The sequence below is a fragment of the Micropterus dolomieu genome, linkage group LG03 (genome assembly GCF_021292245.1).
Source record: "Micropterus dolomieu isolate WLL.071019.BEF.003 ecotype Adirondacks linkage group LG03, ASM2129224v1, whole genome shotgun sequence".
Classification (NCBI taxonomy): Eukaryota; Metazoa; Chordata; class Actinopteri; order Centrarchiformes; family Centrarchidae; genus Micropterus; species Micropterus dolomieu.
The window spans coordinates 8928877-8943186 of record NC_060152.1 but is presented as its reverse complement, the minus strand read 5'-3'; the positions used below and the strand labels follow the sequence as shown (position 1 = coordinate 8943186).

The 14310-nt window shown below is 39.0% G+C and overlaps 2 protein-coding genes across 4 annotated transcripts in view; one reads left to right on the top strand and one right to left on the bottom strand.

The window, feature by feature from the left end:
* The window catches only part of LOC123968981 (sialic acid-binding Ig-like lectin 13), an 8176-nt gene extending 4636 nt beyond the window's left edge, over nt 1-3540 (bottom strand). Inside the window, exons 1-4 of the mRNA XM_046046044.1 lie at nt 3456-3540; nt 2782-2852; nt 2293-2646; nt 1878-2189 (exon numbers count right to left, since the gene is read on the bottom strand). Of these exons, the coding sequence (XP_045902000.1) occupies nt 1878-2189; nt 2293-2646; nt 2782-2827 (712 nt within the window). The 5' untranslated portion in view covers nt 2828-2852; nt 3456-3540. The remainder of the gene's footprint in view (nt 1-1877; nt 2190-2292; nt 2647-2781; nt 2853-3455) is intronic.
* A 4674-nt stretch (nt 3541-8214) lies between these two features.
* senp8 (SUMO peptidase family member, NEDD8 specific) lies at nt 8215-11238 on the top strand. Of its 3 annotated transcripts, none has more exons than XM_046043657.1 (2): nt 8215-8318; nt 9827-11238. In XM_046043657.1, exon 2 carries the CDS (start codon nt 9856-9858, stop codon nt 10519-10521), a length of 666 nt encoding a protein of 221 aa, XP_045899613.1. In that variant the 5' UTR covers nt 8215-8318; nt 9827-9855; the 3' UTR covers nt 10522-11238. The 3 variants fall into 3 exon arrangements, with proteins under 3 accessions (XP_045899613.1, XP_045899614.1, XP_045899612.1); XM_046043658.1 differs by lacking the exon at nt 8215-8318 and adding an exon at nt 8325-8640; XM_046043656.1 differs by lacking the exon at nt 8215-8318 and adding an exon at nt 8723-8994.
* The last annotated feature ends 3072 nt before the right edge of the window (nt 11239-14310 follow it).

Genomic DNA, 14310 nt, shown 5'->3' with positions numbered 1-14310 from the left:
GGGGGGGGGGGGGGGGGGGGGGGGGGGGGGTTATTGTGTTTACCATTACCACAGGAATAAGTGATTTGTTTGTAGCTATTTAACACAGGGTTAGGTTGGTTTTACCGTTACGGTAACTAAAATATTTATTTATCTGTCTGTGTATTTATATAATTGTGTCACATAATGTCTTCTATTAAGATGAGGACATGTGGTAACTAAGTACTAATGACAGATATAATCATCGTGGATTTTCCCAGATGGAATACTCTAATGTGGGACAAACGTTTTCATGGCGGCGCCGAAGTTGCCTGTTTTCTGCTGGACAGGTAATTAAGGTAGTACAACTTTAGCTATGTAAATGAAAACTGTTGTTTGATAGCTTTAGCTAGAAACTGGCCATAATCACCTAGAGAAGTAACTTGTTCCCTTGTCAGTGTTTTGAAATATGTAACGTTAGTTGGAATGTAATTTCGTGTAACATTATTCTCCAGCGCTGTGTTCTGGTTTTGGTGGACAGAAATGTGTTGGTTACGTTGGTGAGACAATCAGCTGATTAATTGGAAATAAATCTGTACAGCATGGAAGTTCAGATCAGACTGCTTAACTTCACATTTTACTGCCCTGGTGGAAAAAACGTATTTATTAAAAGCAATAATGATAACTAGACCGCATGCCCCGTGTGCCTATCAAGTGACCAATAGGCCTAATGCTTATACTTTCAGAAGGGTATACATTCAGAAAGGTGTATTTTGATAATTCACATTGTAAATGCCCATTAAAAATGTTGTACTGTTGTATCACAAGCTAAAATGATAGCTATTAGTACTAATTTGTGCTTCTATTGTATTTTAAAAAATTTGTAAATTGTCATGCTTGCACTAGATGTGATGTTTTTGAGATGTTCTTCATTGAGGTTAGTCCAGATGAGCCAACCCTCCCAAGCTGTAACAAAATGTATAATTACAGTACAGTAAAATAATGTATTACAGGAGTATACCCCCCATCATGTAGCACTTCATTTTTTGATGTTATTTGTTTGATGAATAATTAACAATAATATTCGCAATACCGCTTGGTTTTACTGGGCAAGTGGGGCCAGTGCCCCGGGGACTCGGACTGCCAGGGGGCCTCCAAGCCTCAGGCCACCAGCAGTGCGTGGCCCAAGACTTCCTAAGGAAGTTGAACGCCAGGGCCCTCAGTGCGCACAGCACAAGCCATTAATTATTTGACTTCCCGTTATTAGCTATTATTTTTGCTAGCTGCCCATCGGAGCCAGCCCTGACTTTGCTTGTGTCTTAGGTGAGATTTTTAATTGGCTGTGATGTATTAATGTGTGTCTGTATGTGTCACTATGCAGTACAGTTAAGTTCAAGAGGACACAGACTAGTACTAAAAAAGTACAAAAAAAAAGCTCAACTTTAGTCCACCAATAAGAAAAGAGAACCAAGTCCTTGATCTTTACTCAGCTAATAAACATTGCCTAGGTAATCAGCATTACAGCAATTTGAAAAACTGCTTTCTTCTTCTTCCAGGAGGCTCGAGGATAATTTATTATAGGAGCTTATAAAACTCTGATTTTAGTAAATATGGTTCATCAATTGAACTGCCCATTGTTGTATATAGAAAAGTATATAAAATGCCCATCAGTTTGCCAGAGGCTACGTCTTCAAATAGCCTGTTGTCCAACAAACAGTCTTAAAAACACAGACATTCAATTTACAATGGTGTTTAAGAGAAAAACAGCAAATCCTCGTATTTTGAGAACAGGACAATCATCAAAATAATTTTTCTGTTGATCAACTAATGAATGAGTAAAATAATGGTTTCAGCCATAATTCAAACTAAGTCAAGAAAACTAGGGAAGATGAATTTCAGTAGAGGACACGTTAACTCACATAAAATATCAGCTGTTAATCTTGTGGTAACAGATGACTCAATGCTGCCATCTTGTTTGTTGTATACAGCGGTACAGGAGATGTTCTCTCTGTGATGGAGGTGAGAGGCAGTGAAGGTCAGAACAGAGGTCTTGACTTTAGTTTTGTCCTGATTCTCCTGCAGTGTCTCATGAATGTCACCAAGGCTGGGGGTCCATGTCAGAGTTGGAGGATGAGACAGACAGGGAGCTGGAGCAGAACACGTCACTTTCACTGATGTTCCCTCCTTCACCTTCAGTGTGGACGGAGTCAGAGTCGGTGTGGGAGGACCATCTGGTGGGAAGGTACATTTCATCAATCCTCTCTGTTTTCATACTGTTTGCTAAATGCAAAACAAGGTCAAAGCAATTGTACAAGGGAAAGTGTGAGTATCTACCTTTGACAGAAATTTCCAATTTTTGGTCAGGAAAATTATGTCTCAGGACGTTGTTGCATTGCACTCTGAAGAAATATTTCTTGCTGTGTTCAGGTTGCATGTTATTCAGAGTTGTGGTGCAGTCTTTTTTTGTCAAGTCTCCTGTCAATTCTCCTTTTATTTTATTTTGTTGTGGAGTACTGCTATCAAACACAACAGTTTCTAGAGCAATTTTCCATATTGCTTTACATGTGTTATCCAAGTTTGATTCATAGTTGTTCTCTACATCAAAAGAGCAGGGGATGGTCACACAGGATCCTCTCAGAACCTCTATAGTCTGCGGCACAGTGACCTCAAACTGTCCACACAGGGCACCTGAAACACAAGACACACATCTTTGAATAAGAACAAGTGAATGCTACTTTACAATGAGCTTTTTACTGTTTGGTTGCCTTGGTTGTAGATAGTTTTTATAGTCGTTGATCCAAATGTGACTGAAGATCAACTCACGTTGTAGCGGCCAGCCAATGAGAAGCAGAGTCAGAGCTGCAGTCATCTTTGTGTGTCAGTAGGAGTGAGAACTGTGGACACAATACAGAAGATGCAGATGGAAAGTTTTGCTGACCCCATATTTCTTTTTCGATCTTAAAAAAAGTTTCAGGGATTCTGATCTGCTGAACCTCAACCGAATACCAACACAATGACATTCTTTTAGATATGTTAGTATCTCATAAGGGCAGAGTGCACAAGTATTTACTCCTTTAAGTAGTAAAGTGGACATATTATTGCTTTTAATCAATTCTTTAAAAAAAAAAAAACATAATAAACATGCTGCTTTTATTAAACAAGACATAGAAAATGAAATGATGATAAAATGGAAAAACATGAAGCAATGTGTTGAATAAAAGTGACAAATATATGGTGTCTTTAATATATCATTTTTTACTATAATATTATTTGTTTAGGAAACTAATATAGTAACAATGCCCCAAACCGCTATCGAATAAAAGATTAAAGTTTTAAATAGAAATGTTGCCACCTTTCACAAAGTTCCGGTGTCTTTTTTCTTCTTTGAAATTGTTCCATGATCTCAAGTTATTAAATGTTTAGGCCTATGTCTTAAGAACTTTGTATTATATTGTTGATGATTTAAGATGTTTCATAAAGAAGTTATGATGACTTACATTTTCTTCAAGTCTTTCGAGCAGATGATGTATAGAGAAGTGAAGTTCCTTTAAAGTTGTGCTGCTTTTTTAAACAGCCTGCAAGAACTGACTTGAAAATGAGGAAGTCACAAATGTGCACATGCATGTGACAATGTAATGTACCTTTTATCAAAAATGGTTTTAAACACTCACTCATCTGTCTCTCATCTGTCCATCTGTCATCTGTCCTGATCCTAGTTTTTCTTCATGCTTCATGTAAAAGTTGTAGCTGCCTGCTTTGTAACAGTGTACATAAATATTATAGTAAAAATACATACACACACACACACACATATATATATATATATATATATATATATTATATTTAATTACGTGCACATGCATATGAAGAATTTTCACAACATGGTTATATATTCCGAGCTGCAGTTGCCCGTCGGCGTTGGCGTACTTGGTTGCAACCAAGTCCAGTTGCCTTTGATTTTAACCTTCGTTGGATAACTATGACCTGGATGACTGAGAATCTTCATAGACATCTAGGATCATGCCATTTTGGCGATATGGGGGTGCTCAATGTCTGATTTTACATAGAACTACCAGTTTTCGGATAATAAGTTAATATAGAGCCTATTACAATAAACATTTCAACATTTATGCTGTAAATAAACATGTGAAGGGAAAAAAAACTTTCAATCCATCCATCTTCACTGGTGAAAAAGTTTTTTGAAAAAATAAAACAAAACAATAATAAGCCTCAGTTTAGCTTCAGCTAGCAATCACCGTACATAAAAACACACATGATTCGAATATCAGTCGACTATAGGCAGGACTTGATGATTCTGATTCGACTATGTGAATCCTTAGTCAGAGCCAGCCTTATGGGGGTGTAACGATTCAATTCATACCTCGCCCCCCTCCATTATGCATTATGGAGCGACAGTGAATGCACCACTGCAAATATCCCTCAGTAAAGTTGAGTTTATTAAACACGAGGACTTTATGAAACGTACTGCTGATGGAGAAAGTCAGCATACACACATATAGGGAAAGAGGCGGAACAAGACGGCATGTTTGCTGTGAGAGACCAGAGGTGTAGGCTAGGTGTGTGTGCCTGTGTGTGAGAGAGTGTGGGGAGAAGAGCAGGGGAGAGGAGCAGATTCAAGTAGTAAAGTAAAGCTGCAAGCAGCTTTGGGCGGGCCCTCACACATGCAGCGCATCGAGGTGTGAGGTGGGAGGGTTTGAGATTCTTGAGCTCTACCGGTAAGGCTGTGAACTTGCCACGCGCTTTAGAAGCTGCACAAATGTGTTAATCATCACTTCCTGTGTCCCCTTAGGCGCTACATTGCACTTGGTGCTATGACTATAACTAAATATTGGCATGTAGATGTGTTCGGGGTGGGACTGTTATCAAGCACGTAAAGTTTGGTGCAGATGTGAGCATGTACACTGAAGTTACAACATCTTCCTCTTTCATGGTGAATCATTGATTTTTGGATGCCACGCCACGGGCGCGCCGTTCCACGAAAACTCACCGTTTGTACAGCTTTCAATCATCAATGGGTTTAGAGTAGACAGCGACAACCTGAAGTCAGTCAGACTAATTCTCTAGGAGGAGTTTTTAAAAGTGCAGAGCCTGTAAATCATCCAAAAATGACCATAAAATTCAAAATGGTCGACTTCCTGTTGGGTTTAGGGCATCGCTTCAAGAGGCTTTTTGGTACGTCTGGACATGATACATGTGCCACAGAAATTTAATACATGTTCGTGAAATGTGGCATGGGGGGCTGCTTCGTTAAACGTCATATCCTGTCGCCAGCAAGTGGCCCTATGACTGTGGGTGAATGTCGGCATGGACATGTGTTCAGGGCAGAACTCAATTTAAATGTGTAAAATTTGGTGCGGATCTGAGCTTGTACAGTCAGGTTACAACAACTTCCTGTGTCATGTCACCACTGCCACACCATTAACCGAAAACTCATGGCCAACAACATGGCCTCATCAATGTGTCAAGGTTTTTCTGGGACAGTTTGAAGTTGATACATCCAACTTGCTAGGAGTAGTACATTACAGCGTAAAACGTGTCCTTTCCTGTTGCCAGCAGGTGACGCTATGACTTTGAGTGAATATTGGCATATGGATGTGTTCAGAGTAGGACTTTTGTTATACTTATCAAATTTGGTGCAGATGTGAGCATGCACTGAAGTAATGACATCTTCCTGTTTCATGGTGAATCAAAAAAAAATCCCTTCAGTTTCAATAGGGACTTGCACAGTTCGGGTGCTAATAAACACTAAAATTAAGCTTAATGAGAGCTCAACAGTCCAATGAGCGCGTGTGACTTTTGTGTACACACACACACACAGATATAGTGTGTGTATATATATATATATATATATATATATATATATATATATACACACACACACACACACACACACACACACACACATACATACATACACATACACACACCTCTCTCTCTCTCTCTCTCTATACATACATACTGGCCAAATGCGGGACCACACCCAGGTTTAACGGGCTCACAGGTCATGATGTGCAAGGTGATTTATTGTTTCCCTGAGAACACTGACTGAATCACAGATTATGTAGCTGTGAAACTTTGCAAGAAATGATGCTGCTTTCCAAGTAAAGGTTTGTTATTTCCTTCATCAAACTAGAAGGTTACACGGTTTCTTGAAGATCTATCAAGTCCTCAAAGTTGAATCTGAAAGGCAGAGTGTCTTATTCCAATGCTGCAAAATGTTCATGTAACCACAAAACCCCCTACAGAGTAGCTCCTGCAAATATCAAAAACTGAGCCTTCAACTTTTCAAACCACAGCTTAAGTCTTTCAGGTGCCGTCGGTGATAGCCCGATGTGATACAAACTGAGGCCAGTCTTTTAGAAATAGCAGACAGTGGGGGTCTGTGGGGTGTCAGATGTCGACAGGGACCAGTTGCTGGAGTCTCACCCTGGTCTGTCTCTCATGCTAGAGCAGCTGTGTCTTCTCAGACCTCACATTCCTGCAGGACAGGCCCACTTTACTCTCATCACCTGTGCTGATCTGAGGGCAGCTCCGGGGGAACCTTACAGCTACTTAAATTAAAGAAATTTTCTTTAACTTTTGGCAGTAATGAAAGGATACTTGGCTACCTATCAACAATTACGTTTTTACTAAATTAAAAGAAAAAATGTGCCTTGTTCAGCCCGAATAATCACAGAAATCCTATTTTAAATCTACAAGGGGTAACACAGATTAAAAAATATGCTCGGGGAAACTATGGTGGTTTATGAATTAGGGCACTGATCCATGAACTGTAAAGTCCCCTGTTCATGTCCAGCTGGGGACCTCTGCAGCATGTTGTTCCCCATTGTTCCCTCATTTTTCTGTTATCACTTCACTGACAACTCCGTAATATATAAAGACATAAAATTCCCAAAAAGAATAGACCAAAAATCAGCAAGTACAACAAGGTATTGTAACTATAAACTCATCATTGAGCAGCACAGACACAATAAAAGTGACAAAATATCCTAAAGGTATGTTGAAGGCACCTTGCACAGAAGGGTATCTGGTGTTATGAGTTTGCAGCCATGAAGGCAACTGATGTCCACTGACAGACTGAGGCAAACACCCATGATTCAGCAGCTTATTCACCCCATTAGACCTCCTGCACAATTACAGCTGCTTTGCAGTCTTTATTGCCTCCACTGCATTATGAGCTGTACTGCCTGACCTCCACTAAATAATACATGTAAACATATACCCCACCCTACTACAGCCGAATACTATAACCAGCACACAAAATATGAATAACAAATATGAATAAAAAATACCAGATGTATTTTTATTTTTGTTGTATGGTTCTGATAGTCATACATCTGTATTTATCTGTTCTGTATGTTTTACTAGATTCCCTTTCATTTATGCTGCATCATCCTATATGTGCATTTATTTTTTTTCTGTCTTGTTTCTTTTAATGTATAACAACATCAATCTGACACATTTACATCATATCGATGCTACTTAATGTGTTATCCCTGACAAACAAATGACTAAAATTAAGTGAAGTAAATCCAACCGAGATGCATCATTTTAACAGGGCTGTGCTTCTTCCGTGTCGCATTTTATAAGGATAATATTGGTAGCTTCAGATTTAGAGAGAGAGAGAGAGAGAGAAGTGTGTGGTTGTAATGTAAAAAGACATGTCACTGGGCAGCAACGCAAACTTTTCACCAGCTTTTACGCCACACACATATACACACACCTCTGACTGTGACTATTCATTCAACAAAAGCACCGACTGAACCCATTCACACCTTAAAAGCACGGCAACCGAAAAACCATCTTGCCAAAGAGTGGAGATTTCTTGATTCATTGGCTGCTTCCAGCCCAAAGCCCCTCTTCCCACTGTGTGGCTGCCCACCACAGCGTCTAACTACTAAACATCACACTCTTACCTCCAGACGTGAACGCTGAAGTAAATTTTACTTGGGACTCAAGTTTTTCGTCTCCTCTCTGGATGGGTCGCAGAGCAGCACACACGTAATAGACAAGCAAAATGCCTAAGTCTCTATTTAATTCCCTGCATTCCCACTGAATTAATTGGTTTTCTTTTCTCTGCCGCTGCTCGCTTTCCGAACAACTCCTTGAAATTCAAGTCCGCGCTGAATAGTTGCGCATATTTTTATCCGTGCGTGTTCGCTGTTTGAATGTAATTAAACCGCAGTCATTCGCAGCTCGGTGACGGTCGCTGAAAACTACTTTGCCCTGCTAATCAGTGCGGCCACTCTTCCACGCGCAGCACTGCGCGTTCACGCTGCTCCTGGGCGGGGAGAAAGAAAACACAGGGGGAGGACGGGGCCAGGCCCCCAGGACCGGAGGCGAGTTTGCAAATCTCACTATGGCGAATGTATGACCCGTCGCACGGGGTACTGCAACTACCGCGTACACCACATCCAAGAAGCAACCCTCCTCGTGCACAATAACTGGAAAATGTGCTGCTGTAATACGACAAATGTATTTTCTGTGCTCACTAGTGCGCATGCTCCATTTTCCCAAAAATGCGGAAGCGTGCGGCAGTACGCGGAGGTTGTTTTGGTGTAGTGAGCGATTTTCATAGGAATGAATAGAGCGCCATCTTTGAACGCGGTATCCAGTTTCTCCATCTGTCCTACATCCATGGACGGAGCGAAATAACAGGAAGTAAGCAGGAACACTGCAGCGATGTAAACACTTCACAACACATGTTTTAGATGATGGTTAAACCAAATATGAGCGTCTATTTTGGGTTTATATAAGAGTGTCTTGACGAGTTGCTCTGATTTTTGAATACGTGGCTTGTCTTTCCTCGTATATGGTTAACTATACAATCTAATGTACCGATAACTTTTCAATCCTTGTAGGTAATGAACCGGACTTTCAGTAAATGTACTGCGCGCGCAGGTACTCTGTCGCAAAATGTTTAAGGTCTTCTTGCAGCGGTTTACGTTAGTCATTACAATGAGGGGAAAGAAGGCAGTTTTCGTGGTTATTTTTATTTAAATGTGTCTTTTGCAGGTAAGGATGTTGAATCTATCGCATGCATTTTAATTTGACAGCCCACTGTTTATGTTCTACAGTCTATAATTACTGTTTAGCTGAGTTGTTTGGCTTCGTGTGATGGTTAAAGTGGTGGTTAGCTTGCTAATGCTAAAGTACGTTTCTTCAGTTAGCTGCCTGGCAAAAGCGAGTAACTAAACGCATTGCAGTAATGTCACATTCAGCTGTGACCGGACACCAGCACATGTAGTTATGGCCGATCAAACGCCAGGGTAAAAGTTACATTGTCTTGATCAGATAAGCCAGTTAAAGGTTACGTTTTTGAACTTGTAGGTTGACTATACATGGTACAACTTTAACACTCTTCTATCCATGTGCAGTGTAACGTTAACGTTAGTTACTTAAGATAAAGTAATTGGTTTTTTATCATCGTGTTCAGGATGAGTGTTTTGAGATATCACAGTAAAAGTCCCGTTTTGAAACTGCAACTAATTGCAACAGTTTCTCTGTTTTAAAAACAGACAGAGTGCTAAAGACTCCACTCCTGCAAATGACATTATCATTATTAACTAATTATTACTAATCCTTTGGTGTATAAACTGAACTAAAAGCCCATCGTATGACACCTTCTAATTGCTTGATTTGTCTGACCAACAGCCTAATTTGATTACTAATTGCAGCACTTCAATAGAGCTGCAAATAGGTTATTGTCATTATCAAGTAATCTGCCAATTACTCCTGATTAATGGATTCATTGTTTGGTCTGTCAAGAAGTAATAATAATTTTTTTTTTTTTAAAAAGCCTATGGTGACATCCTCAAATTGCTTGTTTTGCCCCTGTATTTTCTAGACTGACTGACTCTCTGACTGTATTGGAGGATGGACCCTGTAGTGTTGAGCTACCGGGACAGCCTGTTGCGGCGCTCCGATGTGTCTTTACTTGAAGGACCTTACTGGCTGAATGACCAAGTCATTGGTTTTGCCTTTGAGTACTTTGCTGCTGAGCGCTTCAGAGTCCTGGGCGAGACCATCATCTTCATCAGCCCGGAGGTCACCCAGTTCATTAAGTGTGCTTCTTGCCCTGATGAGTTAGCCTTATTTTTGGAGCCACTGGATCTTGCCTCTCGTCAGTGGGTCTTCCTAGCTGTTAACGACAACTCAAACCAGACCGCAGGGGGATCACACTGGAGCCTTTTGGTGTACCACCACAACTCAAACCACTTTTCCCACTATGACTCTCAAAACGGCAGCAATTCACTACACGCACGGCGCATTGCCAGCAAGTTAGAGCCTTTCTTGGGTGCAGGGAGAAAAGCACTGTTTGTGGAGGAGCCTTGCCCATCACAGCAGAACAGCTATGACTGCGGCATGTATGTTATCTGTATCGCAGAGACCTTATGCGAGAAGGCCAGGGTGGAGGGTTCGCCACGCCTTCCTGTGCAAATCATCACCCCAGCCTACATCACCCAGAAGAGGGCTGAATGGTGCAGACTGATCCAGAGTCTAGCTCAGAATGACCTCTGCTGCTCACTGTCTTTTCCTTAGCATGTTGATTACCCCTTACTATATGCAGAAGATGTATCAGCCTCTACATATCTACTGCTGGAGCATCTGAATTAACTCCTTGAATACAGTATATAACTATATATGAAGTATATTTCTATTGCAGTCTCTGTCATACTCCGTAATAGGAAAAAAAAGCTTAAAAAGATAAAGCACTGTTACAAATCTTTAATGATTCTTCGAACACTTGGTGTCATGTTTATGCTTTGTATATGCACAGCAACATACAATATATAAACAAGAACACCAGCATGCCTATTTAAGGAATTTACTCCCTTGTACATAAGTGAGGATGGAGAAGATGTCACGTGGAAGACGAGGCACAGACTTTTCTTTTCCCCATTATATTATTTTGGGGCAAATGTAGAAATGTTTACAGATTATTGCTCAGGGTCATTTTAAATGAACAAGAATTGACAATAAGAATGTGCATCTTCACTTTGGCTCCTCCTTTATGTTGTATTTGTTCTGGTCATGTATTCAGTTTGAACAGTCTATAACTACAAACTTTTAGTTTTGAAATTGTATGGAGGTAAGAAATACTGTGCTGTGAGTGTTTATGAGACAGGGCCATAGTGAGTGGTGGTAGTGGAATGTATGTTATCATAAAAAGCGAGTATTAAAATTAATTGTTGATCTAATAAACTTGACCAATGTCATGTTTTTGGTGACAAAACTGACTTGTGGTTTTTTTGTGAAGTCCCAGCTGTCTTGTTTTCATTAAGTTCTTGTTGACATTTTTACTACATTTTCTGTCTGCAAAGTTAATTTGTATGTTGTTTGTAACTTACAATTACGTCACTGTGTATGTGCACAATTACTGAAACACAAATGGATGGATTGGACAAATTGGATAACAGATTTTTCTCAAACCTCTTGTTTCTGTTTAGCTTGAATAGATAATATACTTTAGTATGTTAATATAAATTACAGTTCTATGTACAGTTGTGAACAAACATGCAATAGGGAAGACAACATATGTATCTGTCCATTACAAAATCTCACTTTCAGTCAGCAAAATAATCAGAACCATTGGTACAGTGATGTCTTTAAATTTTATGGGTTTTATTATAAAACTGAGAACCCAAAATGTTATTCTATTTAAATTATGCTGGATACCTTACTTCGGGAAGTACAGTCATGTTTAAAATATCTATACTCCGGTGAGTATTTGTGAGTATTTAAAATGCGTAAGTAATAAATGAAGATTCAATAAAATAAATATACAGACATAAACCAGGCTAGATAGATACATAAGACCAAGAATCTGACAAAGCATTTAAAGTAAACTTTCAATACTTGACAGTTTTCAGTTCTCCAAGCTACAAACAATTTGGTCAGCGCTTTAAATGTATTGAAGTTTAATATAGGGCTGGGAGATGTGGCCTAAAATGTTGTCACATAAAAACATTTCATATCATTCGATATCGATAATTAACACGATCAATGTCAAATCATTATTTCTTTCAAGTTTAAAGGCTGATTTTTGCTCCTGAGTGAAAATTGAAGACTTTTCTTTATTGTCAGAGTGTGACCAACACTTGATGCCAAACAGTGGATCACTTAACAAATCTGAGGTAAAACATTCAAAACTATTATGATAAAATCTGTTTTAACAAATATAATTAGTAAATCTTTTTTCAGTCACTTTTCCCCAACAAAATAAATATTTGTTGGGGAAAAATATAAGTGCTAATTTGTTCATAAATCAAAGGAATTAAACCAAATATTTACTGACAATATATTTAACATTTATTATATTGTTATTGGAGGAAAATTATATTGCGATAATTATCATTATTGTTTTATTGCCCAGCCCTAGTTTAATACCTAGGTCTGCCTTGCAATAGCTTATCACTGAAACATGTCTTATTTCGGTGTTTTGAGAGAAAGGAATATAATACTTACAATTGCAGCTAAATAAAGCGGAAAGTGTACACTTCATTTTTTAACTTCTTTCCCCATCTATTTTATATTCATCTATAAAAGGCAACAGGTTTCATTTTTAGAAAAACATCAAAAATATCCACAGATGTAATTTCCATGAGAGTCCCAAAGTAGATTGTGGGTAACAGTTAAACTGTCATCCAGCATTGCACTTTAAATTAAGAAAGGACACAGGAAGGCCAAACTATTCTTTATTTACAACTTTACTATTCAGAGCCAGACTTTAGCCTTTGACATATTTATAAGCAAGCATTACTCTATCAGTTGGAACAGGATTTAGGGTTTCAACATGGATAGACCTACAAATGATAAAGATGTTTCACAGACATTGTATGTGATGTCAGGAAGAGGGAGTCTGAAGGAAATGATCATTGTCCTGTCTTGTATTATATAACTGCCTATTTTAGGAAGCAAAAGTAAATGTTGTCAGGAATAATCACAATTTAGATAAATGCATAATTCATAGTTTTCCTGTACTGGCATTCTGAAAGCATCATGTTGTTGAAGAGTTAGATACAAATAAGATAGGGTTTTAAAATCTGAAGGGTAATTTTATATAGGGGTGTGTAAAAAAGTATGACTACATGAAATTGCACTCACCAATTTAATTGACCATATACAGTATAATCAGGAATACTCATTAGTAATTGTGTGGCAAAAAAAGGGCACAACTTCCTAATCTGGCTGGCAGCCCTGCACTGCTTTTAAATTCACACTGCTTGAACTGTTTCCACCCTCTGCTCTCCTTGCTCTGGCATCCTGTGCACATCTACATCTCACAGGCATATTTCACCTGGAGTAACCAGTCAGACAAGCTATCAGGGTTTACTATTGTCCTAATAAAAGGACACAAAGCTGGGGCTTTCACCAGCCAGGCAGCACACTGCATTAGTGAGACAAAGAGCCCATGGAAAGCCACATTCATTTATACAAATTTCCTTCTAAATGGCCAGTTTACCAAGTCCACTCCATGAGTGCCTACAGGGAAACCGAACTTGACTTTCTATTTATTGTCATCTCAGGTCTTGGATACTGTAAACCTGCAGTAGTGCACCAAAGATTTGTGTCTTAATTTGAAGGAATATTACTGGTGCACCTTGTTATGTGCAGGATAACCTAAACTGAGATGTAGAAATTTAAATCCTACAAATCCTGTACTTTGGTCTTTTGGCAAGTGATACACCGCTTTCTGTGGCATGAAACAAAGCTTCTTAGTATTGGTGGTTTTGTTCTGCTGTAAATTAACAGTAGGCTTACTGATACTTGCTGTCGTAATTAGAAAAAAGGCCATTCTTCACCTCCAGGACTCAGGTTTAAGTCTCCACTTCTCTTATGACCCTCACTATGCATGTAGGTGCACAGCTATGTTGATGCTGCTAAACACACATTCATTAAAGTTTAAAGGCTGAAGTTGGGCTTTCAGTCATTTACTTAAAGCAATTCTGCAAACGGTATTGCATAACAAAGTTGATGATACTGATTACAAATCAGAAAACTATGCCATTCCATTAACAATTGTAAGATCAAAGGTATTGTCAAATCAAAAACATGTTAGGTTCTCCTGTCAGTGTTATTGACCAGACACTGGTAAAGTGTCCGGAGTTGGTCCCCGGGCGCTGCACCGCCGCTGCCCACTGCTACCCTTGAGAGATGGGTTAAATGCAGAGGATGAATTTCACATACATGTATGTGTATCTGACAATAAAGTATGACATTAAAAAATATATATATATATAACTTAGTAGTAGTAAAAAGAAAAACAGAATTATATTGTGCCTCATGCCAGGAAGAAACAAAGAAACATATTTACTGCTATGATGAGAC